This window comes from Athene noctua, chromosome Z (genome assembly GCF_965140245.1).
Source record: "Athene noctua chromosome Z, bAthNoc1.hap1.1, whole genome shotgun sequence".
NCBI classification, from domain to species: Eukaryota; Metazoa; Chordata; class Aves; order Strigiformes; family Strigidae; genus Athene; species Athene noctua.
In genome coordinates, this window is record NC_134077.1 from 1,847,596 (window position 1) to 1,874,264 (window position 26,669).

General features: G+C 43.2%; 1 protein-coding gene across 2 annotated transcripts in view; it reads right to left on the bottom strand.

Annotated features, from left to right (window-relative positions):
• The window catches only part of DCC (DCC netrin 1 receptor), a 612,108-nt gene that overhangs the window by 17,828 nt on the left and 567,611 nt on the right, over positions 1 to 26,669 (bottom strand). The window contains exons 22-26 of one of the 2 annotated variants that reach the window (XM_074932358.1): positions 25,160 to 25,225; positions 22,615 to 22,777; positions 15,274 to 15,500; positions 12,302 to 12,418; positions 7,873 to 8,028 (exon numbers count right to left, since the gene is read on the bottom strand). In XM_074932358.1, coding sequence (XP_074788459.1) covers positions 7,873 to 8,028; positions 12,302 to 12,418; positions 15,274 to 15,500; positions 22,615 to 22,777; positions 25,160 to 25,225 — 729 coding nt within the window. Of the gene's footprint in view, positions 1 to 7,863; positions 8,029 to 12,301; positions 12,419 to 15,273; positions 15,501 to 22,614; positions 22,778 to 25,159; positions 25,226 to 26,669 lie in introns of both variants that reach the window. The other variant, XM_074932359.1, reaches the window with a different exon arrangement.

Consider the following 26,669-nt stretch of genomic DNA (forward strand, 5'->3'; position numbering starts at 1 on the left):
GATGTTATACGGTCCCCAGTGTTGTCGAACATCCCCTCGAATGCAGAAAAAAAAAAAAAAAAAAAAAAAAAGATGATTTGTGAAACTGTCTTAAAACGGATTAGATGCAAAATTTTCTACTTGGCGTAGTCTAAAATCAAGAGTCTCTTCTACGGAGCGTGTGGAGGGAAGACGTTGCGTAGGAGGAGGGAAGGAAGAAGACAACAAGAGGTGGGATGTACACTCGCACATCCCGATGGCATTGCCCAGATTTATGGTGCTGCTCTTCACCTCCCACTGCCTCTCTTGAAGAGAAACTCCCTGCTGGTGTTTACACCGGGAAACGCTGCAGCACCACATTACTCAGGCTTGAAGAAGTTGAAGCAAATAAACGAAGAGCGAAAAGAAAAAAAAAAAAAAAGAACTGCAAAGAAACCAGATTATTTTGTTCTTGTGAGGGAACCGGATTTGGAACAAACGCAAATCTCTTCCTGACCACTACGCTTACCGCGACAAGGCCAACTAATTAAGAATTAATTACAAGGAGGACTCAGAAGGGTAAATCCACTGCGGTGCTTTATGGATGGCAGCAAGAAGTTCATTTCCCCGCCCCACCGGAAGGAGCCCGCCACTTCTGTTTTGTTCAGGAGAAGAATAAGTGAATTGAACTGGCAACGCCATCTTTTATCTTCTTTTTCCAAATCCTGACGGTTCCCCAGAGCTCAGGTCCGTGGCCTCTCCCTGCTCCTGCCCCACTGCTCCGAGGAGCAGCCCCGGAGCAAGTTCTCCTCTTGGGTAGGGTGCCCACAAAGCCTGACATTATTTGCAAGCAGAACAGTGGAAAGAAGCAAACTGGTTCGCGAAGAGCCTGATCACAACAGGAATTGACTTAATTTGAGGATGTTGGTGTTGTCCAGTGTCTCCACGGTATCTGCGCCAGCCAAGATGGCCTCACAGCACAACACTTAATCAAGCAGGAAACAAAAACCTGGGAAAAACTCAACCTTTTACGGAAGAAAACAACCTTCCTGACATATAGATATCAGACTTAGTTATTATACTGGGACCCAAAATGCTCCAGAGGATCTGGTTTCTTTCAAAGCCTGCTGCAACAACCAGAACTCATTGTGCAAATAACATGCAATTACACAGCCAAGTCAAATCTCAAGGCATTTTATAATAATTAATGTCAAAGTATATAAGTAATTACAACCTACTAAGTGGCAAAACAATTTTTGAAAAATGGAAATGAGGATTTCTCCTCATTTCCACAGGCCTATTGCTTGTTCCTATGGCAATACCGCAGACATCCCTGGCAAAATTGCACACTGCGGATAGGAAACCAGCTACAGGATCAGACCAAGGTCAAAATCATCTACGGTTTGTAAAGTTTGCTCTTCTGTGGCTCATTTTCCTTGTTTTCACCTTCAAGGTTTTTTGTGTTAGCATGCCATTGCCCTAGCTCTGGTTTTCCATTTCCTTCCTCGCTCAGCAGACCCCTCTCTTTTCTTCTCCAAGGACTAAAATTCTCCTTAAGGAGGCCGGAGGTACTGAGGTGATTTGTAACAGGGTAGAGCAGGAATGAGAATTTACAGCTTTTTCCACTCTTACTCGCTGCCTACGCATTTAATAAGGTGTTACAGCGTGTTGCTGCTCTAGGCTACCACGGGGCGTTGGACTCTTCTCTCCCTTCACCCTGTCCTAGTCAAGGAAGATGTAAAATAGCATGTGAGTGTCACAGAGATACACAACTGAGGTTACAATGGAGCAAATCCGTGGTGGGGTCTGGCTCGAAGTAAAAAAATAAAGCCTCTTGTCTATGCCCTCAGCCTCAAAACGTCTTTCAACACGTTGGTCAAAGTCTGAACTTCCTCTGGAGCCCAAGGGCTCCTCTGAGTTCCTCTGGAGCCCAACACTTTTCATTGTGACCTTAAGGATGGTTCTTTTGAGAGGCTCTTGACTTCTTTGGAGAAATAAGAAAAACAGACACTTCCTGCTCCTCGCCATCAAATACCTTCTTGGTATTTTCTGCAGCGGGGCTCTCGGATAACAAAGCTTTATCAGCTAGCATCAGCATAACGGTCTCAGCATTAAAAGTCTATTAAATGACTGCTTTACTGTACGGCTAGGTTTTCTCTTAAAGATTTAGTTGTAAAATCCGGAGACCTACACAGCCATTATTCCATAAAAGAGTTCAGGTTATCCTCGAGCTATTACCGAAGAGAAAGGTGTGATGGCTCTATTAAAATGAGAAGCTAGAGTTGAGATTTAAATACTGAAGGTAGGTAGTCTAATGAAGGTGCTTCATGCTTGAGAAGACTTTTTCTTTTTTTTTTTTTTTTTTTTTTTCCTAAAATAAGACGTGCATGCTTGCAAACATAATGAGAACCATCCATTTGCAAGTCCCTGCAGGAGGATTGTTTATCTGAAGGATGGGTGAAGATGAACGTATCGCTACTGCTGCCTCCATCACCTACATCAATCCCCTGCCTAGCAGCCAGAGATTTCCCGTCATACACCTCAGCAGAAGTGCCCAAGAATTCTGATTATTTCCACCGATCCAATTATCACCTTTTTTTTTTTTTTTTTTTTTAATAGAAAGTAGACTCCCAGTTGACCTTTAAGATGAAGCTGCATTCTAGTTGTGATCTTTCGCTCTTGAATATAGGAAAATATTTTGCTATACATGATTCTAAAGCCCAGCAAAACCAATTAGGGTCTCATTGCTTTGGAGAAACCTTGGCTAAAACCCTACTTGCATTCCTTTCATACGTGAGGAAGACTGAGAATAATCTTGCTTTGAATTCCAGTGGCCATGGACACCGAGCAGCTGAATAAATATCGTGGACAGAGTCCTTTGGTCTTCCCTTTGGTTTTGCATAGTTGTTGGCTGGTACAATGCTGTTAAGCAATTAATTTAGGTCTCTGAACGTATTTGTACATTGTGTACTTTCTACTCTAAGAAGTAACACTGGAAATGTTCCCCTTTGGGTTTGTAGCTATTGGCTCTGCCGCAGTCTGAGGTACTGAAAAAGTCAATGCAGGTTGAAAACAAAATGTAATAATTATTCAAAGTACGTGGTGGTGGACGGGGACTTAAAATGACTGAACTTTATTCCTTATCTACTAATGACTTTATATATTTGAATTTACGCAGGTCGTAAATATCACGTGGCCAAGACTATACACCCGCACGATGCTAACAATGCCTCCATTCCTGTTGGGATCTTTGGATGATATGGTAGCACAAGCATTAATATTTTTTTTTTAGCATTTTATTGTCAGGTTACTCCTCTCATCCAATTTTACGTACATCCCAAAGAATATTTTTGGAGGAATACTTTTCTAAAAAATTGCTAATCTAAAGCTGAAAGATGGGAAAGCGGCAGAACCATTTTTAAATCCTATGGGGTTAAATCCAAAGAATTATTTACTGGGAAAAAAAAAAAAACCCAAACAACCCCAAAACACAGCAAATTGCTTTGCTGATGATTCCATTTCTAGAGGAGCACAGAGGAAGTGAGAGGCTAAGCAACTCCAGTACAGTTCTCATCCCACTTCTGTGAGATGTTTCAACCCCCGCTGAACCCAAACCGGACTGTTGAATAAAAATTAGAATTTACACAAAGTCCAGAATGCAACTTCACTGGTAGAAGGGATTTAAGGTGGATGAGCTCACCGCAGAGCCAGCTCCAAAAGGAAATGTGCTCAGGAAATATTTCCTTTAGTGCCTCTCACTTTAACAGATTAGTGTATGTAGTTATCTCCATTCCATAATGCTTTTCTGTGACTATCTCAAGCTATTAATATAACTGTTGTTTTATTGGTCTGGTTTACCCAGTTTTCAATCTTTTTAATACTAGAAAAATAATCTTTCTTCTTAAAAAGACATACTTTCTAAACGTGCCCAAGTTTTCACCATGTGGAGTGTTAGGGCGATACACCGATGCCTCTAAAAATGGTGCTGTTAGACCAGTTGTAGCGTTCAGGGTGAGCCAGACAAAAAGTGCTCTGCCTCCTGTAAAAGTGTGATTAGGATGGGACCAGAACACAGATCTGCTCATGCTGACCTGTGTGTGGATGGGACAGGATGGGGCTGGGGCCACCTCAGGATCTCCCAGGTGGGAGAAGGTTTTCATCCAGCTCTCGTCTTTCCCTACTGGAGACTGTGGTAGTTTAGCATCTCCAGTAGTTGCGGTAGAGGAAAAAACAAGAGCATCTTCTCTCTTCGGAGAAATACAAATTGGAAGGAGCCTTAAAGATTATCTTGTTCCAACCCCCTGCCCCAGGCAGGGCCACCTTCCACCAGCCCAGGTTGCCCAAAGCCCCGTCCAACCTGGCCTTGAACCCTGCCAGGGAGGGGGCAGCCACAGCTTCTCTGGGCAGCCTGTGCCAGGGCCTCACCCCCCTCACAGGGAACAATTTCTGCCTTAGGTCTGATCTAAATCTCCTCTCTTTCAGCTTAAAGCCATTGCCCCTCGTGTTATCCCTACATGCCCCTCCTTCTGGAACACATGACAAATTAGGCATGTCACCATCTTCTCCTAGCTGCCTTGATAAAATTCTAAGCAGAGGGTGTGACAGAGCTCTGGAGTAGAAGGCAAGCCATGGGAAGGATTGCTGACCAGACAACAGGCATTTTATTATAGCTGAGAGATGTTCTCTATCTGGAAAAAAAGTTATAATTAACCGTTGGATTTTATGGCTGGTAGTCAAATAGGTAAGACGGTTTATTATTCCAGCTCTAGCTGGGGCCTGACTCTCCATTTTTTTCCATTTCCTCTTCAGTAGAACATCTGTCCTAAAGACACGTTGCAGCCACTCTAATTTTTGAGTCAATGAAAAAGGCCTTCAGAACCAGAAGGAAGTGTTCGAGCCCTGCCTGTACGGCAGGATGCCGAGCAACGCCCCCGCTAATAGCACGGTGTCTGATTTATTCAGGGATTGCTACTTCTTGATCAATAGGATGCTCGGTCATGCAGGACCTCAGGTAGGCTCTTGTCTCAGAGGAATTATTGCTGGCTCTTTCTTTCTCAGACACAGCTGCAATTGCTCAAGTATCAAGTGCATTTTTCATCCCCGAGGGGTAAAACACACACACACAAAAAAAGCTTTACGTATTGTCTTCAACCGCAAGTTGCTCGCAACCGTGTGATCGTATGAAGGAAATAGCCCCCCAAATAAACAAACTCCGAGTGTTAAGAGTAATTTTGTTGATCGATCCCCATTCTCTGCTGCAGCGGGGTGGTCGGTGAGGCAGTGAGGGGGTGAGCCAATGAGGAAGCAGCTGCTTTTTGGTCGGATGCGTTGGAGATTGACCGCTCTTCCAGACAGACTGACATTGCCAGCGCTGGCATCAACAGCACCGGTGCTGAGAAAAGCTTCAGGCATCACGTTAGAAATATACTTTTATATCCCTTCATCCCTCCTCGGTCTGAAAAGTAATGAACACTGCCGTTATATAAACCCAGCAAACTGCTTGGCTGGTTCTGACAGTGTCAAGTGCCACTAGAAAACAAACACTATTTCCAACGTCCTTGTCTGTGCCTTCGCTTCGCTGCCGTGGTGGTGAAAATGGAAGGCACAGCGAAGGGAGAGAATGATTTCATTTGGAGGCATTTTCTATGAGCTGGGAGCTTTGGAAGTCAATAGCCTCCACCAGAGAGCACGAGGTTGTAACAGGTCGTCGTTGCACATTGTAACGGGCTTAGATAAATCTCAAAACCCCGTGCAGTCTTGATTACCCTCAATAATCTGAACTAGCCGTTAGGCAAACAAGGCTACATCCACTGCTTTTGAATTATTTAATGGGAAATTTCCCCAATTATCTGAAATCTTCAGTGCCTGAGTTTTTTCAAGGCCCATCAGGTCTTCTGAATAATTAAAGCTCGTTTGTACTCGAGCTTCTTGCGGAAAACTTTTGTGTATTAGCAATCTTCTGTTCAAGTCGCAAACATGCCACACTTGAAAGGCTTGGGCAAACCCGTACCGTTGTATACAGATCTCCCCCCAGATCCAACGGGATTTCAGAGACATTCCTCTGTTTGAAAACCTCACCTCCACACTACTACAGGTGTAAGGTGAGTGGCTGAAGCTGAATGCACCAGGGATGTGGGATTTCGAGAAGGGGCGTCCCAGCCACCGCTCCGTTGAGATTATTGAATAATTTCTAGCCTCACTAAAAAATTGGGCGTATTTCTATGGAATTGACTTGTAGGGTTTTGGAGACATTTTGAGAAAATCAATGGGACTAGAGAGGATTTCTCCCAATCCACACCGGAATCTATGTTCGATTGGCTAACAAAGCTGCTTGGATTGGAAAACAAATGAATCCACCCAGCCGCTTGCACCCCCGGAGGCATCACCAAAACTTGAGAAACCTCCCGCACTTTCACAGCTGGACTTTGGATCTGAGGACTGAAGGTGCTCAGGTCCTTTATCAGCAGATCGAGATGATGATGCCTGAGCAAAAAATTCAATCTTCAGGTTTGTTTTTTTTTCGCTTCTACCTCCGTGATGAGGCGCACGATAGAGACTTCTATTTTTACTCCCCAACATCTAATGTATGTCAAGCAAGAAACTGAATCTACTTTGTTTCCGTGCGTTGCATCTGCGGTGGGTTTGGTATTAATTTAAGCAGCAGATCAAAACCTGATTATGCAAGCGAGGCCCTCTGGAGAGAAAATTGCCATCTAGCTTTGAAAGGAACTCAGCAACCACACTGAAGAGAGGGGAAATGGTGTTAGGGGGATGACTGGAACACCTGAACCCACCTTTTACCTACAACCCCACCACTGGATTTCAATCACCGGTCCCCGAGGATCTGTCTGAAGTGACTGAAAGCAACAATCAAATAGGAGGAAAAATCAGTCATTTCAAGATGAGCTCCCCGTGGACCAGCAGCACAGACTCTCTGCGATGTGATAAAAAAAAAAAATAAAAATCAGGTGTAGCAGATTGACATTAATCTGTCAATAATTCAGATTTGATATGCAGTAGAGTTAAGGGAGAACGATAGGAAAATATGAGCCCTCCAACTCTAATTAATATGCCAGAGCACGCTCGTTAGGCTCGAACAAAGAACAGATGGCTGCTGGTGCAGCAGAGGCTTCCGAGGAAGTTGTGAAGGTGAGGCTGGGGGCTCGTGCTGCGTGTGTGTGCTTCCCCCTGATCGTGGTGAGGTGAGGAGGAGTGACAGAATCACACAAACCACCAATCTATTACTGCAGAGGAACAAATGGGAAGTAGAGAGCTCGCTCCAGCAAACAGACCAGGGGTGCAAGACGGGCTAATGCTATTCACATGTAGGAAAGGATCTTGGAAAGGGAGAAAAATATCTTTTTTTTTTTTTTTTTTCTTTTCTCTATCCTCTACGCCCGTTACAATCGAATCAAGAAACAATTGGCTTAAATTTTAGCGAGTTGGATATTAAAGGAAATGTTTCTAGACGCGAGGGCAGCTAAGCCTGGGAAGACACTGTGTGGAGAGGTCGTGTAAGTGCTATCACGGATGATTTTCATGAGTGATGATACGAGATTCTGCCTGAAGAAGAGCCCTTGAAGCCTGCATTTTTTTTTTATTTTTTTTTTTTTTCTGGGAAGATCCTTATGAATAAAGCAAAGGAAATTAAAGTGCAGTGAAATGCCTGACTAGACCTGCAGAAAAGACAGGATTGGATTAGAGCTGCCGTGACTTTTAACTTTAAGGCATTCAGTACAGATTGGAAATTGCAACTGGAGCTGCTGGTGGAGAACAGCCAGTTGCTGTTACCAGACTTCCCCTGGCTCCCCCAAAACCAGCATTGTTTTTGTTGGCTAGAATTTAATGCCAGAAAGCAACTCATTTCCAAGCATTTTAACAGCAAAAAGAGCAGAAGAAAAGCACTGTACTGACTTCTTCCTGCTCCAAAGGTCCTGTCCACAGAGAGGGTCGGGAACGGCACCGGCCGAAGGGTGAACTGTGGGTGCGGGTACCCGCAGGTCGGGGACGGCAGGATCCCGGGGTACTGGGCACTTTCGAGTGTTGGCACTGGAATGGCACTGACCACAGCTAAAAGGAAAGAAGAAGAGAGAGATTAAATGAGCGGGTTTGGAATATTAAAAAAAAAAAAAAAAAAAAAAGTCCTTAGAGGGTCAATAGGGAGCCAGAAACAGCGATATTTCCATAGCAAAGTACCCAAACGCTTGGTGTAAAACATTCCTCTGCCCCCAGAATCCACCTCTGTCCACAGAAATACGCCTCTTTGGATGATTGCAGGTGCACTCTGCCATTACTTATCTGTAAAATGAAACAGCTTTTTGTCTGTGTTCCAACTATACAGCCACATTTTGAGCGGTGCCTTATATCCCCTGACAAATAAATGAGAAGGAATGGCTGGGGCAATTGTTTCAGTTGTCTAAGTCCAGGTCCCTGGTGCCATTTCTGATGCCTTAGGAGAGCCTGTGGCCCTCAGGTGCTGCTCTGGGGGTCATGTGGGCTCTTCAAACTCTTCCATCACCTCTGCCAGCTTCACCCCAACATCCCTGACACCCTCAGATGTCCTCAGCGTCACAGGACCCCCGTGTTTACCCATCAGCTGAGGTTGGCTGGGTGTCATTCCTCACTCAGGAATGCCCAAGCTTCTAAGGAAGGGGGGGTGAGCTGTGCCAGCAAAGCACTAGTCTGAAGTTGAAGTCGAGTTCTTAAGCTGAATTTAAGCTTTGATTTGAAAACCAGCGTCACAGCGTGATGAATTCGGGCTTTCCCGTGAGTTACTGCCTTTATTTTCCACAAAGAGTGGGTGGGAATAACGCTATACAAATCGTAAATGTCTTTGTAGCTTTCAGGAAAACAAAAAATTTAGAAACTCTCATTAAAGTTTTGCCCAGCTAAACAGTAAGCATTGAGGATAAGCTTTGGCTTACCTAGCACCTTTCACCCACGAATTGCAAACGACGCTGTAAACTTTAAGATAGTCATTGCAACTACTTCTACCTCCTACTACATCCATTACACAGTGGTGAAACGGGCTACCTGCCCGAGGTCACACCAGAAGTCATGGCAGCGCCAAGGCTTTACGAGGGTATTTTTGAGCGCATGGCTTTCCACGAGACAAGGCTGCGCTTCCCGAGGTAACGGGCAAGTGTGGAGATGAAGAAAACTCAAGAAAAAAATGTTAACCTGGGTGATTTGAGCTTCAGAGTTGTCTGGGTTCAATTCACCCACTCTCAGAAGAGAATTTCTCCTCTTCAGGCGTCTGTGTAAGACATTTTTATTGACAATATTTATAACATTGCCGTTCCAGTGAAAAATATCACTCTTGATTGAATCCTGTTAAAAATCAACTTGTTTTTCAAAGTCCATTTCTCCATTTCTTTTTAGGGTGTTGATACCGAGTGCTTTCGTTTTGAAAATAAGACAGGATTACTATTCATTGCAGTATTCTATTGTAGAGAAGCCAGAGAAGAGGTAACATCAAACATTTTCAGCAAATCTTTGCTATTTCAAGATGAGACGACAACAAATCTGTTCTGTCATAGCCTGTCAGCAATTGAATTTGCACTTAATATTGATATAGTAAGACACTGAAGGCAGAAATTCCCCGACCAAATCATGGAGCTCCCTAAACACTGGTCTACATTTAAAATGTACTGTATCATGGGGAAAAAAAAAAAAAAAAAAAAAAAGCAGCACCCGAGAACAGCTTACAGAAATGACAAAGTAGGACAGTTTGAATTGTATTCAAGCACTCCAGAGGCTGCCAAAGCAACTGAGTCGATGTGTTCATATTTCCCTGAGGAAAAAAAAAAAAAAAAAGAAAGAAAGAAAAAAAAGAATTGTGATTTTCTGCCATTTTAGAGAGGGGGATAAACAGGAAAAAAAAAAAAAAATTCTCCCCACAAATCGTAGCAGAAATTGGATTTATTCTGCGAGCGTTTTTCTTTTCGTCTTCAGTCAGGAAAGATTACAAAGAGAAAACAGGGGAATTACAGGTACAATACTTGAATGTGATACCCTGCAAAGATTTTCTCAATAATTTTTCTCTGTAAATACTCCTCTCCATATAACAGCCTCGGTGGTTGTGGCTGCCTGTGTTCCAGCAGCATTAGAGTCGTCAAAAAGATCACAAAAATCTTATCAAATTTCTCCGGTTTATGCTCCTTCCACTTCACTAACCAAAGGTGCATTATGGAGTAGATTTGTTCTCAATGACTGCAAATACTGATTACGGAGAAGAGCGTGAATCCTTCCAGATTTGGTATTTTACAACTAATTGTATGTGTTTTTCACTTCAGAATTACAATGTTGCTTCTTCAATCTATTTAATCGCTCACTGCTGACGATTTCTTTCAGTATCAGGCAAACGGAGAGAAACTAATTAAAGTATCTAATCTGACAAAGCCTCAATTTTATCTTCCAGGGGAAAAAAAAAAAACACCAAAAAACACAAAACCAAAACATATCCAACGTAACTCAGCCTGCACAAATAGGACTTTTATAAATCTGAGTTTAATTATTTGCAAACAATCATGATATGCTGTCGCTGTAGATTAGATTGAAGCGGTTGTAAATATAAATAGAAAAGAGGACATCACTCCTCAAAGTGCATCATACGGCTGAAAAAAATGGATAAATTTAAGAGCACTTTTATCTTTCAGCTGTAGAACAATGTTGACTTGACTTTTGCTTAACTAACGCTGCTACTGACCCATCGTAATCACAATTGATTTGGGTCTGATTTTGCTTACACCACTCCAAGTCTATTCATTTTCTTGTTTCATTTTCTTGGACTGTTGCTCTCTTTTGACCCAGGCCCAGCTAGGAGAAATCCCACTAAAAAAAAAAAAAAAAAAAAAGGAAAATTGCCCAGTTGTGAGATTATTGTGGTTACAAGATGGGAATATTTCCCAGGACACGGCCAGCTGGTGTAAGAGCTTCCTCTGCCTCAACTCAGAGTCTTTTCTTCCAGGTGAAAAAGAGGGTGGAGGCTGAAATGTGGTGGTATGTCCAGCCTAACATGTGAAAAACTGGAATTAAAGTCTCTCCCCAGGCATCCTTGCAAGGGCCGGGTGCTGAGGCATGACCTGAATTGCACCCATGATGAACACAAATTAAGGGAACCAACACTTCTCCTACTAAATAATTTACTGAACAAAGCCACGGTAGGGGTATTCCCTTTCCTCTCCTTCGTATTCCCTTTCCTCTCCTTCGTTCCGTTCCTTCTGTTTTTATTTATTTTTTTAAATGTATCATTCGTGATGTGCCCTTCCATGAACCCACAAATAGATTTAACCCATCCGAGCTAGACCGAAATTTTGTGATGAAATGGGACTTCTGGCAGTATATATCCTCATTTTTCTTACCTCAGACTGTTGACACAGATGTACCAATTCCTACAGATTTTTGATCGGATCTATTTTACGAGATTAAAGGTAGAACTTCTAGCTAACACCTGAGAGGCACCAAAAGACTGAGCAGAGGCTGCTCAGAGGAAAGGTGGAGAACCAAAGCCTCATCCTCCCCCGGGAATCTGATCAGTGCTAAACCCTCTCTCCGGTGCCTACAGGCTCTCAATTATCCCTTTCCTTTGCTCAGATGTGAAACAAGGTTGTTTCAGAAATTCTGAGAAGTTCTGCAGGATGGGAGAACCCATCTAATGCTCTCCGGCCTTCCTGTAGACTTGGTTGCTTTGAAAAAGCTTCACTTCCACCTATGAAATTTGTTCAATGAGAAACGGACTGTGGTCACTAAAATGGCACGTCTCTTAAAAAAAAAATATCTTGGCTCCTCATTTGCTTGGCTTTATAAGAGAGCTGCACCATATTAAAAAAAAAAACAAACCCACACCATATTTTTTTTAATATGCGTGGCCAACTACCAGAGACAAAATACAGCATAAAACTACAATAACATCCAGCTGATTACAATTATTAATAATAACATCCCAATTTTCATCTGTGTATTGCAAAACCTTGTGCTCTGGCAGCTTGAACTCTTCCCCCCGCATTTAAAATTTTACAGCAGGGAAACAGAGGGAATTTATCCATCACTATCCACCTAAAACCAGAATTGATGGCTCTTAGGCTTAGCCTGTGCTGAGTCTAGCAGAAGGATGATTGTTGAACCCTCTCCATAGTTTTTCCACGGATGAGTTGTGAAGCCCTGGCAATTTTCCAAGCCTTTTTTTTTTTTTTTTTTTTAAGATGGAGAACACATTGCTAATGCTATTTAACTTCCTGAGGCATAACTAGATCATATTTAAAAGATGGTGTGAGATCTTCAGCTGAGCGAGCACGGCTTGGGAGGGTTGCAGAAAGGGGTTGGGGAAGGTCCTGGTACTCACGAGGGTTGTTTGGTTGTGGATCCATGGGAATCATGAGCTTGGCACGGGTGGCTCTGCGGGCAGCAAGCGAACGCTCTAACGTGGACATGCTGCTCCCAACGTCTTCTGACTCGGGACCTAGAGAAAGACAACAGCAGCTTAGTTGAAAATGCTGTAAATGAATCACAGACTGGTTTTGCTTGGAAGGGACCTTAAAGCACCCAGACCAACCCCCCTGCCCCAGGCAGGGCCACCTTCCACCAGCCCAGGTTGCCCAAAGCCCCGTCCAACCTGGCCTTGAACCCTGCCAGGGAGGGGGCAGCCACAGCTGCTCTGGGCAGCCTGTGCCAGGGCCTCACCCCCCTCACAGGGAACAATTTCTGCCTTAGGTCTCATCTAAATCTCCCCTCTGCCAGTTTAAAACCGTTCCCCCTTGTCCTATCCCCCCCCCGTTCCCGCAGCCCCTTTCAGCCCTGGGGGGCCGCTCTAAGGTCTCCCCGGAGCCTTCTCCTCTCCAGCTGAACCCCCCAACTCTCTCAGCCTGTCCTCACAGGGGGTGCTCCAGCCCCCTGATCTCTTCACCTTCTATCTAGCAAAAAAATCAATAGGCTTTTTAGGATTCAGTTATTTTAACCGATCATTAAACGTCACCCCTGCAAAGAGCCGCACAGACTTGTGGCTGCCTTTTCTGAATAAAATTATTGTTTGCATTTTGCTGTAAGAGAATTAAGCTATCATGTCCCCTTTTTTGGGGGGACATTTTCTTTGTCTCTGAAATTCTCCTGAAAACACCACTCACTTCATAAAAATACGCCATTTCCCTTGCAACTACTCTGTTATAAATATATTTTAAGAATCAAGCATCAAGACCAGAAAAACGCTGCGTAAGCACAGGTATCTACAAATCCTGGCAGGCAAAAATTGGCCTTTGAAATACATCTGAAGGGTGAAAACGACCTTCCTTGTCCTCATTCTAAGTCCTCATTGTCCAGACTACAGACCCAGTAATTCATGGCGGCTCTTCCAGCCTGGGCATCTTGATTTTTTTTTTCTGCAGAAACCCCGGCAAGTTAAAGATTTGCCCGGATCTTCCTCTTCTTTGGTCCACACCTCGCACATCTGCCTAGATCAGAGAGCTGAGATAATGTCCAGCCCAATTTAAAACTGTCCCAGCAGCTACATATATTAGACTCTCTGAATACGGATGCTCGAATTTCGTCCCATTAGTATAGAATAGCTGAAGTATTTAAAGATTTTAGAGGTGACACTGGTCAGAAGAAAAAACGTGCTTGGCACTGGATGCTTGGTGGCATGAATTGCAACGGAAAAAAAAAAAAAAAAAGCTGCTATTTGTCTCTTCACACCTTGCCTCACGTGAACCTTATATTTCTGTTTGTTTTGCTATTTTAATAAACCATGGATGAAATCAGTCTGATAGCATCCTACAGGTAAGCTTAAGACTCACTCAGACTATTCTGGATCCAAGTAAATGCATAAAAAAGAAAAATTGCATGAAAAGCCTATTTTTTTTTTTTTTTTTCCCCCCCAAATCACTCTTCTCTGAATTGCAGGACCGCAATGCCAAGTCTTCTACCGATGGCCATTCAAAGAGCTAATTGCTAGCGAAAAACCACAGACGATATCACTAGACTGTGGATTACAGGATGGAGAGAACATAAAGGCATTTATTTATGGTCCAAAATGTTTACACATAAAATCTCCAGCCCAGCCTTTGTCATTAACTTGCTCATAAGCTGTGATGACTTCCTACCACGTACTCAATTGCAAGCCTACTGCAATCAATTTAGCTCTCACGTTGATCTTTCTAGGCCCTGGATCAGCTCCCCTGATCGTCAGCAATATCAGTTTAGGCAGAGGGAATCTTCGGGTAGTGTTTTCCCAATGTCTACCGTAACGAGGACTTTGGCATTAAACCCAACAGAAATCATTGTCACAAGTTTCTTCCACACCGTAAACTCTCAGCCCAAACCACAACGTCAGAGAAAGAAAATAAAGATTCACTGAGAAATTTGAAAACGGCTGCTTTTTAACTTTTCTTCCCCTGAAAAAAAAAAACAACAAAACAACAAAAAAACCCACCCAAGAGCTACAGAACAGGGATAAAACCAGTAAAGGCATCTGAAAAAGTCACCTTCATTCCAGCCCCGCCCAATATTCTGGAGTTATTTCACTCCGTCACCCACAAGCAACGTGTTCCTGATGAACTCAAGACAAATTCATTCCCCTCTGTACACGCCACCTGCCTCTCCCAAGACTTTTTATCATTACGGTGAAAAAAAATGTTCTCAGCTCAAGTGGAACCTGTGATGTGCTGTGTGCGCTGAGGTTAAAAAAAGGAGGAAACTTCACCTAAACCATATTTTTCTTACAGAACATCTGCCTTCATATCTGTAACTTCTCTCAGTCTCCCTGGCCTAAATTCTGCTCCTGGTGATGCTGCTGACCTTCGTAATCACGTTCTCCCTCTGCTCCATTTTTAATTTCTTTTCTTTTTTTTTTTTTTTTCCCACTTACTTCTCCATGCCTCCTCTCTTCCCTCTCCTTTTCTCTTAGCATGGTTTGCAAATTCGATAACATTTGAATCCCTGAACTTAAAAAATTAGAATGGTGTCAAAATCAAAACTGATGGGGTTTTTGAAACCACTGCAAAAATCATCTAGGAACATCTCTCCCAGCACCCATTGCAGAGCTGCAAATTCTTCCGGTTTCCTCCTGGATCTTGTTGGGTTTTGCCCTCTGTTAGAGACTCCACATGCTGGACTGAAGTCACTAACCACCAATATTGAATTAATTTAAGTAAAATTTACATGCTGGTGATGGAGAAAAAAAAAAAAGAGTGTATGGAATGGGGTTGGAATACATGACCTTTAAAGGTCCCTTCCAACCCAAACCATTCCACGATGCTGATTTCCCCCCATCCAGAAAGTGAAACCCAGCCAACGTCTGTCTCTCCTGCCCTCGGAGCCCCTCACCAGGTTGTGGGGTGCTCTTGCTCCCCAGCTGCGTTTCTGACTGGCTGTGGCTGACGGGGGTGATGTCCTGGCAGCTCTGCATCGGTGAGTCCCTTCCTGCAGGGTCTGAGCCCGTTGGCTTCTCGATGTTTTTCATCTCCATCTCCTCGTGATGTATCCACAGATCGGGGGGTCTCAGGTCCTTCTGGCTGCCCTTCCTTTTACCAGCGCTGTGGGTTGCACGTTTCCTGCAGCAAAAAAACATCAAAACTGTCATGTAAGAATGTTTTTCCCCCTTCACAAGACTAAGAGCGATGTCTCCTCATCGGAGTCTTTCTAAGGAACCCCTCCGGTCGTGTCCTTTAAACAAACCAGTTATCGTAGTGTGGTCCTACACTTCCTGGAGTTTGCCCCAGGGGATGGGCCTAGGGTGGGTCATTTTTTGCATCAATTGGTGTAGAAACTGGGGAAAACCACGCTTCCTGGAACAGAAGGGAAGTGTCCAGTTTTGTCTTGAGAAGAGCAGCACTTGGGGAGCGTCTACATCTAAAAACAGCCACTGAAAAGTGCTGAGCGTGCTTCCACCGAGTTACGCACATCTTAAACCTTCCGTAACTGTGTGCAGCATATGTTGTATTTATTTAATTAAACACTAAAGTAGGTTTTTGTGTGTTGTTGTTTTTTTGTTTTTTTGTTTTTTTATTACAGAAAAGCTCAGAAATCCAGAGTAACATTTCCCAGAGCAACATTAACTCTCCTCTCTTTATGATGCAGAGGTATTACACGTTGGTGGGCCACCTCCCCTGGGAAGAACACCGTGCCACGAGGGGGTGGCCCTGCTCTGCTGCTCTCAGATTTTCACTTCCCCTCGACTATACAGTCTATTTATAACTAAATACACATTTTTTCTATTCTAAAGAAAAAATTACGCTCCTTAAATATGGAGTAAAATGTCTAATTTACAGCTGTAGAGAAGGTCTTTCCAGAAATCTATCAATTTAAATAACTCTGAAAGAAGAGTTTTCTGGCTTACTCTTAGGGTTTTTAATCAATAATCCAAAAGTATTCTTAACACTGGTTTTAAACTTTGAATATCTCAATGTACTTTGGGAAAGGAAAGTAATAATACTGTCCCCCAAGGAAAAGTAGAAATACTTGTCTATACAAAAAGCTGCTGGCAAATATTTTCAAATTCATGTACACCTTCAGGGAACAAAAAAAGAAAACCTTGATTTCCAGAGGCCCTCAGCTACTTGTTACCCCCATCATATGCTCACCCCAAAAGAGAGCTGTGCACCTCCTGAAGGGAAGGCTTTTTCCCAAATCCACAGAAAGCAATGCAAAACCTCTCCTGGTGTCCTGAGGACTTGTGCTCCATGCATAATTTCAGAGAATCCCAGAATCATCTGTGTTGGAAAAGCCCTTGCAGCTCCTCCAGCCCAACCATGACCCTCCCCCTGACCGTTCCCAACTCCCCCAGATCCCTCAGCGCTGGCTCAGCCCGACTCTTCAACCCCTCCAGGGATCCCGGGGACTCCCCCCTGCCCTGGGCAGCCCATTCCAACGCCCAACAGCCCCTTCTGCACAGAAATCCTTCCTCAGAGCCAGACTAAACCTGTGCTCCAGACCCTGCCCCAGCTCCGTTGCCCTTCTCTGGCCACGCTCGAGTCATTCAATGGCCTTTTTGGGGTGAGGGGCCCAACACTGAACCCACTCAGCGAGGGGCGGCCTCCCCAGTGCCGAGCCCAGGGTCAGATCCCTTCCCTGTATTTCTGTAGGTGTGCTCACATAACTGCCCTTCCTATCACACGCCGCGCGCAGGATTGTGGAAGGCGACGTGGGATTATTTTACCAAAAAAAAAGCTTGAGGAAATTTTAAACTTTAAGAAATTCCAATTGTTTGAATCAATTTCTGGTCTCTGTTTAATTTTCTCAGCCTGATCTAAAAAGCAGGAGATGGGTGTTACAACGACCTGCACCACCAGACATTTTTCTTTCCAGGGAAGGAACAAACACACCCAATAATTTAAAATGTCACCGAGGGCCCAGCCCTGCCTCATCCCCAGAAGCTGATGGCAATGAGATTGTAATTTAGCAGAACTATTGCAGTCCTCAAACTACAAAAAAACCCTTAAAGGCAGAAAATGTTTTAGGTCCTTTGAGTGGTTGGTACCCCAAAAGCTCTAAAGATTAATTTTTAAATGAAATCTGGAAAATTAGCAGCGGGGATATTCAGAGATTTTGGTTTACATCCCAGAAGATATAAGCGTGTTGGCTTCTGGCCATGATTATCTCATGTTTAGTCTGTTACTTGTTAATTGCCAAAACTTAATAATTTAAAATGATAGTATTTCGAAGAACAGGAAAAAAACCCCACAGTTCTTTAATGCACAGACCCTAGTATCATCCTGATTAGCACCTACAAGAATAATTATGAGCAGTTTCATTCAAACCTTAAGGTATAACTCGCCTGAAGTTAAAAAGTAAAGTTGTTCTGTCTCATTCAAAAAAAAAAAAACCAAACCAAACCACCATAATTTTGGTTCTAAACAAGGAATTACTTTCTTCACTTTGGGATACAGCTGCTTTTTTGTCACTTGCAATTGAAAATAATTCACTTCTCCAGGCTTGAGCTAGGCGAGAGAAATTTCAGCCCTAAAGTCATTTTAGACACAACTCCAAATAGGGGGTTATAATGAATGTGTCATTCCAACCGTAACTACAAAACCGCTACGGCAATGATATAATTTCAAAATATATGCAATGATCTAGCCCCGTTTGCATTGTTTTTTTCCTCACAAATTATTGATGTTCTGAAAGCCCGTGAGGAGCAAATTGAATCGGAGCCGGGAACGCATACGAAAAGGTCATCAATAACAAATGAAAATAAATCCTCCCCTGGAATGTGTTGGTTAGGAAATACAGAAGTTGAGGCTCGGCTTCTGAAAACGCACCCACCCTCCATGTGAGGGGGGAGGCAGGATCTTTGGTGCACCAGACAAGCACGGGACATCTATAGGAGACAAGTCACAAACGCTTCAACATCGGCTTCAAACCCCCGCTGCAGCGATGGAAAATGGTGCCTCCGGAGTTCGTGTGGAGATTTACAACGGGATTCAAAGTTAGTCCGTTTCCCCTTTTACCACCGGAGCAGGGATGGGGAAGACAAGGAGTTTGGAATTGAAAATCTGATCTCAGACGGCAGCGTTTCTCTTGTTCAATTATTTTACAACATCAAACGCATCCACCTTGCATACCAGAATGAATTTTTTTTTTTTTTTTTCCCCGCTAAGGACAATTATAAAACCAGAGTTGAGCTCTGCCCTTAAAATATATATTACGGTCATGCAATCTTAGAACTTACTCTGTACTTTCAAAATAAATAATAAACTCTCCGGAGACAAAACTCTTTCTCATGGTCTATAGTTTCCAGCACAAAGCTCCCTGGGTCTTCAGCCTTTCCCCAACACACCCATACAGCTCCCAAAAACACACACGTGCTACATAAGATTATTTTTCAAATACCCCAGAGCGATGTTACTCTTCATTGCCTTCATTTTACACTTACATCACCCCAGAGAAAACATTTAAGCTTAGTTTATTTTAGCCTAGTTTATTTATTCATTTATTTATTTTTTAACAACAGTTGAAGACATCGCTTATCTGAAGGTCTCAGAAATAAACTGTTCTGGGCAAAACAAGTTTTTGCTTATAAAAAAAGCCCCAGAAGTAATCATCCAGTCCTGGCCTGATTGGATGGTCTTTACTGATGGAGCAGGGATGTTTCAAGGCAGGACGCAGAAACAATGGTCCCATAATAAGCCATAATCACATCCTGCATGAACCCTGAGCCTCCTGCACTGCGGTTTGAAAAGCACTTTGAAGAGACTCAACAATAAATGAGAACTTTACTTCACCTTTATTATCCTTCCAGGGCCCGAGTTCATATTTTATATTTTCTACTCTTAATCTGACCAAAATGTGCACTTTGCCTTTTGGGCTGGGTTAAAGGAAATTTAACTGGTGTAGAAATCCTGTACAAAAAAACCCCAAACCAAACCAAAAAACCAACCAAAAAACAACAACAACAAAAACCCCCAACAAAACCCAAAATACTCTTTCTCTAGAAAATCTCTCCCAGTGTTTACAGATGAAAACTTATTTCATTTCGGCCTCTCTACTTCCTGCCATCCTGAAAAGCTGAAACTAGTACCTGTCTCTCCTCCGTGGTAGGATCCACCCCCACGCCATCGTGCAGGAGATGGGGCAGCAGCCGCGGTTAATGAGTGGCCACAGCTAATGAGTGGCCACGGCTAATGAGCCACCCCAGCTAATGAGCCACCCCAGCACAGAGAACTCACCAAAACCCAGAGGCATCTCCAGGGAACTCAGCAGTGAAATATGGAGGCTCTTTAGTGGCTGCCGACTCATCCCCCGCTACTTGGAGTTTGATTACGCTTTGGTTAATGCCTCCCCAGGTCTTCCCAAATGTAGAGACACACCCCTATTACATAAATTAGTCTTAGCTTATGTTTTGCAGCCTATTGTTACGCCACTCCCTCGCCCAGCGTGCTAATTGCTTGGGCCCTTGTTCAAGACACTTCATTTTTGAGTGGCTTAAATCTGCACTATGTACTTACTAGGCTCAGACTAGACGCCCACCCTCATCTTTTCTCCAGTGGTGGCCATAACCTCGTGGTACTAGTCCATAGGCTAATTTTTCTGGCATGTTACAAATTTTTCTTATACCTTGAAGCCTGGAAAAAAATTCCTGGAAGAGCCAGTCCTGCAGGTTGGGTGTATCCTGTACAAAGTCCTATTTTCCTTTATTTTAAGATTCAACGGGGATTCATCTTCTCTAAGCTTAAGCTCTGAACTGACCTGCCTAGACCAGGACTTGAAGGACGGAGCTGATGAGTGACCCCATCGTCCATCCTCCAGAGCAGGGCAGGGAGCATCTTGTGCTGCGGAAGATGTAATTACGGTGAGGGCATGAATCTCAATTACTGCCGGAGCCACGCATTCCTCTTACGCCCAACTGGGTGAGTTATTGCACCTGAATCTTTACTCCCGTTTTCGTCCCCTATTTTTTACTGGTGTCAAGTTGTCACAGGGTTTGTATGGCTGATATTTCATTCTTCCCTAGATGGCAGAGACAGAAATACTTACTAAGCCACCTAGGTCAGTACCAGGTTGTTCGGTGTAATATGCTTTATTGTGCTTTGTTCAGCCAAGTTTTAATTAACTTAAGAAATATGACTTTCCTCCACTGAAGGCTTACAGGAGATTATTCCATCACCTGCAAGTTTTTTGCTCTGGGAAAGGACACATGCATTATCCAACGAGATTTGGCCTTTGCCCTTACCGCAGTCCTTTTGTTCAGTAGTTCATCAGTGATTTTAAACTAAGAACCAGCTGCCAATAAAAGCCTGAATCTAAACTCTTTATGTCACAGTGTGCATCTCTCCAGGCAGGTCAGAAACAAAGTCATTTCCACCACCAACCTCTGTTTTGAGGAAATTCAGGATTTTTCCCATTGTGCTACATTGAAGATCCATTCTTTAATTTTTATCACCCTATTTTTTTCCTCACTTTCAGTGCAGAAACTCTCCGAGGCAACTTGGGTGCTGCATAGTATAGACATTTAGAACTTAAAAAGCAAATCCAAATTACCAGCTTCACATTTTTTAACCAACGGAGAGCAATAAGCACCTTCAAATGGCAAGTCTTCCAATGTCTTAGAATAAGATGAATGATTCTTTGAACATTTCTGTTCCTCCGCAGGGGCTACAGAGGAGGTCAAAGTCGATTAACTCAGACTTGGATATTTAATTTTTGACACCCAATTCTGGATAGATGATTCTCTGTTTCTTTCTTTCTCTTGTAATTCCCTTTGCCCTGTTAGAAACTCAAGGGAGCTTTGATTCACCAAACTCTACTCAACACCAAACTCAACTCAACAGAACTTCCACTGCCCTCAGATGATGGCCTGATTTTCTCACTATGAAGCAGATTTTCAAACCAGTTCATCATTCAATTCCCCCAGCACTCCTAAAACAATTTTTTTTTTTTCCCTAAACGAGAGCTTTCTCATTTAAAAAAAAAATCTACCTTCAAACATCCATCTTTAGCCAAAGCACTTGGCCCGCTGAGTGTAAAACACTACAAGCTGCCATCTGCCCATGCTTCACCACCCCCAAGCTGATTTCAGCAAATGTGGGAGCTCTCTGGTTCCCTGGCCATGCCTTCTGTCATTGTGCCACACTTTTCTACACATCAGTGCAAACTAATGTCTGGCCCGTGCAAATATTTATCATTCTGGTGGGCAAACTATGATTAAACTTCACCTTCTTCTGTCTAGTCTCTCATAATAGTCTGATAATACAATGAATTAATCGTAAAAATTTGTATGATAATATTCAATGCGTTAAATGCATCAAACGCAGCTCTGTTTCAAAATCATCGAGTTCGCTTCTGATTTCTCATAAAACCTGAAAAAAGCTTTGTGCTTTACACTGCTGCCCTTTTATAGCCTTTCAGAGGAATCCTAAAGATTTTTTTTCCCCATAATTTTCTACAGACTGGTTTGTTGTTTTGTTTTATTTTGGGGTTTGGTTTTTATTTTGTTTGTTTGTTTTTTGTTGTTTTTTTTTTCAAGTATGTAAGAATTATCTGAAGAAACAGTTCTGGATGCTTTTTACTGGAAGGTTTTTGGAGACAGACTGTCTGGAGAGGATGACATCCTCCCAAAGGTAAGCAAGTGAGCAGGACTCTCCGTGTTTCTCAGCTGTGAGGGTACAGGGCTGCAGAGTCAGAAAGTCTGACAACCATCACCAGGCACAAATACCTTTTTTTTTTTTTTTTTCCCCTTGAAATCAATGTAATTGATTATTTCCCGAGTCTGAATGATACTTGGCAATATAAACAACAGAGAGCTGTGCATGGCAGAGTTATTTTTCAAGCCTTGTCACATCAGGGGTACTTATTCTCCATGGTTTACTCTGCAGCCTAGAGGACAGGGGATACTCTCCACTCACCCAGCAATGAGTGACACCTACAAAATCAAAAAGATCGAGCGCCAAGATGCAGCTCAGTCCCAGAACTCACGTCTCCACAGTATGACTCACAGAATCCCCGAATCCTTCAGGTTGGAAAAGCCCCTCGGGATCATCGAGTCCAACCCTCAGCCCGACTCTACAAAGTTCTCCCCTACCCCACATCCCCCACAGCTCATCCCAACGGCCCTGAAACCCCCCCAGGGATGGGGACTCCCCCCTCCCTGGGCAGCCTGTTCCGGTGTTATTGCCCAGATCTACTTTGAAGTTGAGCTTTTTCCTTTCATCCCGTGATTCGAGAACCTACTTCCTCTGCTGCGCCGAGGAGCGCCTGGTGCAGATGACGGCCACCACCGCCACCACCACCACGGTGATGACGCCGACGGTGACGACGATGATGACGAGGAGGTTGCTGTTCTTCTGGGGCGTGACGCTGCCGTGGGGAGGGTGCATCTGCCCAATGGGGGGCTCTGGAAGAAAGACAAGACAACAAGGGGATGGTTAGCGCTGGGTTTGCTCCTCTCCCTCTTTAGGAGACGCCCATAAAATAAAACACATAAAGCCTGTCAGGTGGAATGAATTCCTCTGAAAAAGCAGATGGAGGGTGCAGAAGGGTGCCATAAAGAGCCGAAATTTATGTCTCGCTGCATTTCAGTGGTAGAGCAAACAGGAAAATATTTAAGCAGTAACGACTTTGCATCTTCTGGGTGTTAATAACCTGATGTTGGGAGTCAATAACTCTCATCTCATTTTTGCTTTTATCAGCTGAAAATGGAAACACGGGGACTATGGATTTTTTTTTTTTCTTTATGGCCCGTATAGTCTTTCTCGGTATTTACAGACAAATACACATCTTGTGTATCAGTCAACCCCGATGCCTGATTCATTTGTCAGGACTGCAGTCACCCCACAGTCACTCTCACATCACAATAATATTTCGTTTATTGCTGTGCTGACCAGATCCCCGTGCAACACTTGAGCGGGTTAAGGGCTCAATCTTCTGAAGTGATGAGCTGCTTCGTTTTCAATGCAACAGCAAGACCAGGACTGAAAGTAACATCATTTATAGCATCAAATCCCAGTCAAACTGACTTCAAGGACTGGTCCCTTGCTTTCAGCAATATTTTCCCCATTGCACTGGGAATAACGCAGTTTATATTTTTCTAATCTTGTTGGATAACACCTCTATTTGCACGGCGTTGGGCCATACGTTACGGGCACCTGCACGAAACAGCGAGTAATCCTTTTGCTCTGTCTGCTGAGGCAATCTTACAGGCATCCTATAAGATTACAAGCCCCGAAGTATCTTTCCACTTGAGCTTGCAGAAAAAAACCCGAAATATTTGCTGCAAGGGGATGCAAAAGGAAGAGCTGTTGAAGATTTTAGAAGAAATGTCATGCAGGAGTTTTCATATGGCATCATCCCCCGCCAAGCTCCCACGGATAAACTAAGAAATACTTGACTGGGATTTCATTTTGACTTTAGTACAACTGAATGTGCAAGAAAAAAAAAAATAAAATAGGACAAATCTTTCCAAATAACTGCTTTAGTTAGCGATAGATGTAATCTAATTGTAATATTCTGCCTTGATTTTCTGACCTAATATCCTTTCTTTATTTAACTAATTATACTATTCAAATAATTTGCTGGTTTTTTTAGGCAACTCAAGAAGACAAGGAGCTGTGAGTACCATCCTTTCAGCGGTCTACACAGTCTACAGAAATCCCAAAGATTTGGAGGTTTGGTTTCTTTTTCATTTCCACGCTGAGTAAAAGGCCTTGAAGGAATATCCCACATAAAATACAGTGAGTATCAAGACAAAATTGTTATTTTTTCTTTTTCTCTCCCTACCCTTTATTGCAGGCCCTGGAAGCTCTCTTTTCTTCTCAAATGTCACTTTTCCTATATTTGAATTACAACTATTTGAATTCCTAGTGATGAATTACTACGAAGAGCAGGACAAAAGCATGAAACAGTGTTGGCTCTAGCAAAGGAGGATAGAAAAAGGTAACAAAATTTTGCATTCCCTCCTTGTCTTGGCTGAGGAAAATAATCAGTCTGAGTTAATCAGCTATGCGCCTTGTAATTATTTTGTACTTTCAAACCTCTCTTGATACTACATTTGAGGGAATCTTGTCTGTTGTTTCATTTAACAATGTAAGAGGACAATGCTTCATTAGGTAACGGAGATGGGGTCAGGAATAAGAAGTTATCGATAGCTTATCTACACCCCAGCTGGCACTGATTACGTTCTGTTATTTTTGGTTAATCCATGGGGTTTCTTCTCATTTCTTCCTATTTTAGAGCAGGATGAATTAATTAAAAAAAAAACCAAAAACAATCTTCTGCAGAAAGCTTAAATTAAAATTGAATAACAGCAAAAGTATTCTACAATTCTTTTCAAGCTGGGTTGTTTGGGGTTTTTTGGTGGGTTTTTTTTGTTTGTTTTGGTTTTTTTAGAGGCATTCCTATGGCCTGAGATATATCTAAAGCATCTCTTGCGATGGGATGGTCATACCCAGTGATGTGCCTTTGGGAGTATTGAATCAGCTGGAAAGCTGATGGGTGATTTAGGGATCAGCTTTAAGAAAACCAAGGCAGAATACATGGCGACCTGACCCTACTTTTTTGTCAACATTTCTGCCTGTTTCGCAGCAGATATTTTGCACAACGGAGACGATTTTCAACCCCTGATCTAACTCTTCCCTATAAACCAGCAAGTGTGCAACCCATCAGCGCATGGAGTGGTCTCCAAACCAGGAGAGAAAGGAAAGAGGGAGTGATAAAGAGGTGAAAAGTAGGGGGTTATCACCAAAACTGCAATTAATTGTGGGATGGAGCTTGTATTTACCGTTCAGACTGCTCCTGTCAATGAGGTTGGTTTCCACCGGCCAGTAAGCGCCATCCCCATGTCGACCTGTCGGCAGAAAAATGCATCAGATACGGTGTGACAGGTCAACCAGCAAAGTCAAGTTTGTTGCTCGAGGAGACGGCGCCTGTCTGACAACGTTTAAACCATTAAACATGGGAAAAGTCATCCCATATGTGCTGAGGAAAATCTGCCATCAAAGGAGGCGTTTGAAAGCAAGCTGAATTTCAGCCCTTTGAGCAGCTTGCCTTGTTCTGTTAGTTTTGGGGTGTGGGGTTTTTTTGTGTTGTTTGTGTTTTTGTGTTTGTTTGTTTGTTTTTTTTTTTCTTCCTGACCTCCAGATGTGCTCGTTAGAGTGACAAACTAATGTGTGATGGCAGCATCCGTCTGTGCCCCCTCCATGGGTGATGGGAATAATTCAGACAGCTGCTTTTGTACACAAGCGGCTACAACAGTGGCAGAGGGACGGTGCTGCAGAGAAAATCATGGGCACGTTCTCTACCTGCCAGGTGGCTTTCCACCACTATTAAGCAAGCTTTAATTTAGTTTCCTGCCTGTGGAAACCCTGTTGTGGAAATACAACTCCACAACTGCTTGGTTTTTTGAAAAATATCGCTTCTTACCTAACCCTCATGTAAAAAAAAAAAAAAAAAAAAAAAAAAAAAAAAAGGATGTGGTTATTATTCCAAAAATGTTTTGGCTGTTGAGGCACATTTGCGCTCTGAAATAATATAATAAAATTTGAGGTGTTTGTCTTTTCCCCTGCTTTATTTTCTCCTATTTATCAGCTGTGGGCTAACCAGCCATGCTATGTCCACATTTCTGCCAAGCCCAGCGTATCTGTGTCCTCATGTCTGACAGAGGAGAGTTGCAAAGGTTGGTAAAGGCCTACCAAGCTCTTCTTCATCTCTACTGGTGTGGGATTGAGCTGTCAAAATCCATAGCAGAAGAGGTTTGGGGTAAAAACTGCTCATCTGGCCAAAACCAAGCTTATGCCAACAGCGTGTTCTTGGTACGGGGGGACAGAACCATAGCAAAGCCCAAAATGTGGCCATCTCATTCCTCCAAAAGCTAATTATTTTTTCACTGTAGTCAGATGAACCTTCCCAGGTGGCAAGAGCTCTGCTGGGACAGTGCTTCAGGGAAAAGATGTTTTTTCCCCCGAGACAGACTCAACACCAACTCTGTAAGACACCGTCTTCTTGGCTCTGCCATCCCTTGGGTCAGACAAAATAGTCCCTGAGGGGTTTGGTTGGTGAAGGAATTACGAAAAAATTCTGAAAATTGAGCGGAGGGCAGGGCACGATCAGGGAGTAGTTCAGGTAATTTCTACATCAAATAACAACAATGTTTTGGCAGATTAACAAACCCACACCCCACACCGCCCTCCGCCAGTTTCTCACTCTCCTGCAGTTATTTGTGGCTGCTGTGCACTGTTAAAAAAAACCCAAAAACAAAGCACCCTGCCACATGCCTCTCCAGAGGTACTTGT